The following is a 5,714-nucleotide window of genomic DNA, read 5'->3' on the forward strand; positions in this document are numbered from 1 at the left end:
AGAAAAATCTATAATTTTGACCCATACAATGTATTTTTGGCTATTGCTACAAATATACCCCAGCGACTTAAGACTGGTTTTGTGGTCCAGGGTCACATATAAAGTCGATTGTTTCTCTCTCAATGTTTAAGTTTAAAGCTTAAAAATATTAAAGTCATATGATGTTGCTAAAAAGAACATTATTTTGTGTATTTGGTGTAATGAAATGTGTTTATGCGGTTTAAGGTTAAAAAAAACACATTATTTTCAATATAATGTACATTATTGTTTCTCCTCTATGCCCCGCCTTTCTGAAACGCATAGATTTTTACAAAGCTCATCGGTCTGAAAAAGCGAGGTGTGCTGTGATTGGCCAGCTATCCAGAGCGTTGTGATTGGCCGAATACCTCAAGCGTGTGACCGAAATGTCACGCCCCTTACCATACTGTGATGCCCTGTCCGGCCGGAGCGACGAGACAAAAACATTGAAACCCATTATAAACTAGGCATTTGTTGCATCCAGTGGGGACATAATTACAGATTATAATGACTTATACTGTCTTTTTACGCATTGCATCCAATTGTATTTACAACACTGAAACTCCAGAAAACCAGTAATGATGCAGCTTTGACAGTTACAGATTTGAAAAACAAAAAGGCGGGGAAAAAAGAACCCTAAACTCTAAAGCAAAGAACCGTCTCAGTATATAAAAGGTTCTTCAGGAGGATACGGTTCTAAAACGAGCTGTTTCTACGTTTAAAGAACCTTTAAACAACCATCTTTTTTTAGAGTGTAGCTTTGTAAACACAAGAACATTCCAAAGCATTTTATAAAAAAACATTACACCATCTCAGGCCTCAATTACGTCCTTATAACGTTTTCCTAATGTGGCTGTGAGAATGTTCTTCCTTTGTTATCTTGAAACATTGTGCCAATGTTTTATTGACAACATTGTACAATCTGTTACCTCAAAAAAACATCCTCAAAACATCCTCAAAATGTTGCAGGTAATATGTTCTCACTGAGTTATGGTGATGTGCTATGTCTTATGGAATTCAACGGTGATCTTATCTGTGACCAGCATTCAAATAAAGTGTGGGAAAGAGTCTCCTTTATTAAGCCAGGGAGCTACAAGGGTCAGACTGGAAAAAATGCTTTAAAAATGTACAATATTACACAGTGTTCGAACTATACCGTGGACTTTGGGGGAGCCCACTTGTTGTTGTTTTTTTATAACGTGGGGGGGGGTTCGTGCGCTTGCGCAATGACTTACAACGATACATAACAGCTACATAAGCACTATATAGGATAAATCACTATACAGGATTTAAGGGGAGCCGAGCTCCCCCTAGCTCCCCCGTAGTTCGCACCCTGATATTACACATTAAAAATGTTCAAAAGTTTTTTTGCCATAATGCATTAGTACTGATTTTGACCAGCAGAGGACAGCACTGACCTAACTTGGGAAATTAATGGTGACTCATTGGAATTTATTATTAATTGTGAAATTCCACTTGCTTGATTGTTACATAGTAATCTAGTGCTAAGATATTCAATAACGTGTGCCATATGTGTCTAACAAAATGAAAAGAAAAAAAATCTGTATTTAAGTTAGGCTAGTTTAATGGCAGTACAAAATTCCATATTTATTTGTTTACTGTTTAAATAAGAAATTATTTCTTTCTTTGAAATTTGAAATTCACCCTAATATATCTTTCCACTGTCACATCTAAAATCACTGACTGATATGGAATGTAAACAGTCCTTTACCCGTGGAAGGGAGGGACTAGATGCACAGTAGGCATAAAGGAAGTGATACCTGTAGGAATATAAACGGTTTGATTTGACCTCTTCCCTGTACAGGCGGTTTTCGCGCATGATCTGACATGTAGGAACATATTCTAGTGGAGGTACGGTAGGCAACTTTTCTTGTTTTTGAATGTTTATGGCTAGTTATACATTAAAAATTATCAGCAATATAGCCTAAATCATAATATGTTTCCAGGGAATCTTTTTTCATGTCTCTTTTTCTCTCTTTATGATGACTTTTCCTTAGCTGTTGAAGGTGGGCAGAACATCTGTTTTTAATAGTAGAGTAGACTACACTACACTGTGTCTTGAGACACAGCTCAATACAGTTAACACAGAACTACACTGAAATGCTAACTGATTTTGCTGTCATTTTCTAAAATCACTTCCCATCTGAAATGGACCTGAAATGCAGCAATACAATGTTTACTTTAGCTGTATGTTTGAAATGAATTTGACATACTTTAAAGTTTTGACTACTTTTATTCAGAGGGTCAAAGATACAGCACGTATTACATACACTGATCATATTGGCCTAATGTAACGCTATATGGTAAACTGACACTGCTTTGAAAAGAATACTTTTTGGAACATGGAGAAATAAGGTGCATAAAATAAAATCATCATCCACCACATCCATAACGGAGTCACCATTTAGAAAATGCACCCAAAATACAAAATAATTCAAGAAACACCACAAATAAAAATGATAACATAAACATTTTGTTTTAGCACAGAGTAACAGAATTGAGCATAAAACTCTAATATATATATATATATATATATATGAAATGTAACAATAAAAACAAATAACTTGATAAAAATAAATAACATAATGCCTTTAGGCTGCAGTACAAGTTGCCATATAGACCATTATTTTAAATGTTGCTTAAGCTGGCATGTAACAGAAGTTGCATTCGTTTTTCTTCCCTATTGTGACGTGTATAGCTGAGATATATCTGAAATGGCTACTCTAACAAGAAAAATGTAGGGTGGGACATGATTTTGTCCATCAGGAAATGATTGGATCGTTGTTGTCTGCTATTGCTGTGATCTCGTGTGAATGACAGGTTGATCCCGTCACCGTGCAAATAAACACGTCATCAGAGAAAATATGTTGTTGCAAGGGGAAGGGAAAGTTATTTTGATTAAAGATTATGAGGGCACACGAATTTAAGTGTAATTTAAGTGCACGGATGAATAATTTATAATAAATAGTTCAATATTCAAAAAAATTAAGAATTGTCAATTTTGATTTCATTGTGACTTCACGTGCTAATGGATGTGGTGCGTCTTCAGCTGTTTATTGGTCTCAGCAGATTGTTTAAATGTTGGAGGCTCATTCCATCACAAAGAACACCCTACAAGCGAAGCATATCATAAGCAAATTGCTTCTCCTGTAAATATTCAAATACAGAGCAGAATGAAAACAGAAAACACAGCCCCTAGAGTTACGATCTTCTCTGGTATGGATTGTGCTCCTTGGTTCCCTTTTTCTTCTGTTTGCTTGTTCTTTTCTTGTACTTGGATGCTTTTTTCTTTCTCTGGACATAAAACAATATTTATTAAAAACATTCAGGTAATATATATACAGCGGGTAAAATAAGTATTGAACAGTGCTGTTGACATAAAATTTTCACCAGATGTCGGTAACAACCCAAGTAATCCATACATACAAAGAAAACAATACAAATAAGTTCAGAAATTAAGTTCTGTGTAATAAAATGGACTGACCCAGGGAAAAAGTATTGAACACACTTACTGAAATGTATTTAATACTTTGTATAAAAGCCTTTGTTGGTAATGACAGCTTCAAGACGCCTCCTGTATGGAGAAACTAGTGGCATGCATTGCTCAGGTGTGATTTTGGCCCATTCTTTCACAGAGTCTTCAAATCCTGAAGGTTCTGTGGGCCTCTTCTATGAACTCTAATCTTTAGTTCGTATTTTCTATTGGATTCAAGTCAGGTGATTGGCTGGGCCATTCTAGCAGCTTTCTTTTCCATTCTTTCTTTCTCAGTATTTCACAGGCTTGTCTAAATTTTGTGCAGCAAGCTTTAAACGAGCTTCAACATGTTTTTTTTTTCAGCAATAGAGCCTTGCGTGGTGAGCATGCCACACAGGCCACGGCGGTTGAGTGCATTACTTATTGTACTTATCGTTTTCTTTAAAAAAACAATTGTACATGCTAATTCCAGGTCTTTCTGAAGCTCTCCACAAGTGATCCTTGGCTCTTGGACAACTCTTCTGATTATTCTTTTCACTGCTCGGTCAGAAATCTTGCGAGGAGCACTTGGTCGTGGCCGGTTTATGGTGAAATGATGTTCTTTCGACTTCCGGATTATGGCCCCAACAGTGCTCACTGGAACATTCAGAAGTATAGAAATGTCTAGCAGCTTTACTTTCTTTCTCTGAAACTGATTGAGGGTTTCTCATTTTCTTTCCACTTCCGGATTATGGCCCCTACAGTGCTCATTGGAACATTCAGAAGTATAGAAATCCTCCTGTAACCAATGTCATCAGTATGTTTTGCAAAAATAAGGTTGCGAAGGTCTTGAGAAAGCTCTTTGCTTTTACCCATCATGAAATGTTTCTTGTGTGACACGTTGGTCATGAGATACCTTTTTATAGGCCATCAGTTGAGACTGAACCAACTAATATTAATTTCCACTGACAAGGGGCAGGATTGAATATATTTACTGAGAAAAATGGTGATGTGTTCAATACTTTTTGTTTACCCGCTGTATGTATATATATATGTATATGTATGTATATATATATATATATATACACACACATACATATATGTATATATATACATACATACATATATAACAGAGTTTATTAAAAACATTGAGATAATCAAACGTTTTTGCCACAAACCTTTGACAAGTAGCGCCACACTTTGAACGTTTGATTCGTAGCAGACATATTTCCTGTATCATTATGTTGAAGATTGCTGAGTTTGAGTGAGAAGTTTCCTTTCTCAAAATCATCTGAAAATGTTTCAGCTCTGCCTTTGTATGCTGAATGTTGTTCTTCTACAGAGCCTTGACCATTAATAATGTCATACACATTCAGACTGTCATTGTATCTCCAATGCACAGTGATTTCTTGATGTTTACGTTGACCTTCTTTAGAAAAACATGGTAAAACTGCAGAGCCTCCAATAAAACCCACAACAGGATTCTGCAGAGACACTGAAAACAGAGAAAAGATTAAATAAATGGAACAGAAACAGGAGTTTGCTTTACAAATGACTGTTTGTGTTTTAGGGCATCTATAAAACTGCTTAGTCACAGGAAACAGCAAATCATTTACTTCAATAGGCATGGTATGTTGACAAAGTGAAAAGAAAAAATATATAATGGGTCAAATTTACTATATTCTGAGTTTATTTGATGAGTTCTTTCCAGACCTCAATATTTGACAGTGCTATCAGTCAAACGCTCCATCAAAGTATTCTTTATTGTACATACACCCTTAGTACTCACCTTCATTTAACATTACCAAATGAAGCAAAACAATACAGCACCTGTAAACACAGAAAACACAATGATTTAGCAACATAAAAACTAAACTCGCATTCCTGTTTTTGTTGAATGAATTACTGTAAATAAAAGTACAAATCATTCTCTGTGGTAACTGGTATTAAGCCATAAATGTTCATAGAGTTCATGGGGAAAAAACTTCATTTATTTATTATTATTACTAATTTTTGTTGTTGTTGTTCCCAGAAAAAGAAAAGAGGAAGAAAAAAAAAAAAACTTGTTTCTCAGTGTGTTTAGCTCTTTACAATATAAAATGACATTGTCATCATATTGAAATCTGCCTCTGTCTGATCAATTTCTCATTCACTAGTATAGTTGTGGCCAAAAAAAACCCCCAAAAAAAACAACACACACACACACACACACACACACACA

The 5,714-nt window shown here is 35.4% G+C and overlaps 1 protein-coding gene across 1 annotated transcript in view; it reads right to left on the reverse strand.

Annotated features, from left to right (window-relative positions):
• Positions 1 to 2,595: 2,595 nt before the first annotated feature.
• The window catches only part of LOC107691884 (CD276 antigen homolog), a 4,688-nt gene continuing 1,569 nt past the window's right edge, over positions 2,596 to 5,714 (reverse strand). Inside the window, exons 2-4 of the mRNA XM_016490712.1 lie at positions 5,283 to 5,323; positions 4,672 to 4,988; positions 2,596 to 3,333 (exon numbers count right to left, since the gene is read on the reverse strand). Coding sequence (XP_016346198.1) covers positions 3,241 to 3,333; positions 4,672 to 4,988; positions 5,283 to 5,323 — 451 coding nt within the window. The 3' untranslated portion in view covers positions 2,596 to 3,240. The remainder of the gene's footprint in view (positions 3,334 to 4,671; positions 4,989 to 5,282; positions 5,324 to 5,714) is intronic.

Source organism: Sinocyclocheilus anshuiensis, unplaced genomic scaffold, assembly GCF_001515605.1.
Source record: "Sinocyclocheilus anshuiensis isolate Anshui unplaced genomic scaffold, SAMN03320099.WGS_v1.1 scaffold510, whole genome shotgun sequence".
Taxonomy (NCBI): Eukaryota; Metazoa; Chordata; class Actinopteri; order Cypriniformes; family Cyprinidae; genus Sinocyclocheilus; species Sinocyclocheilus anshuiensis.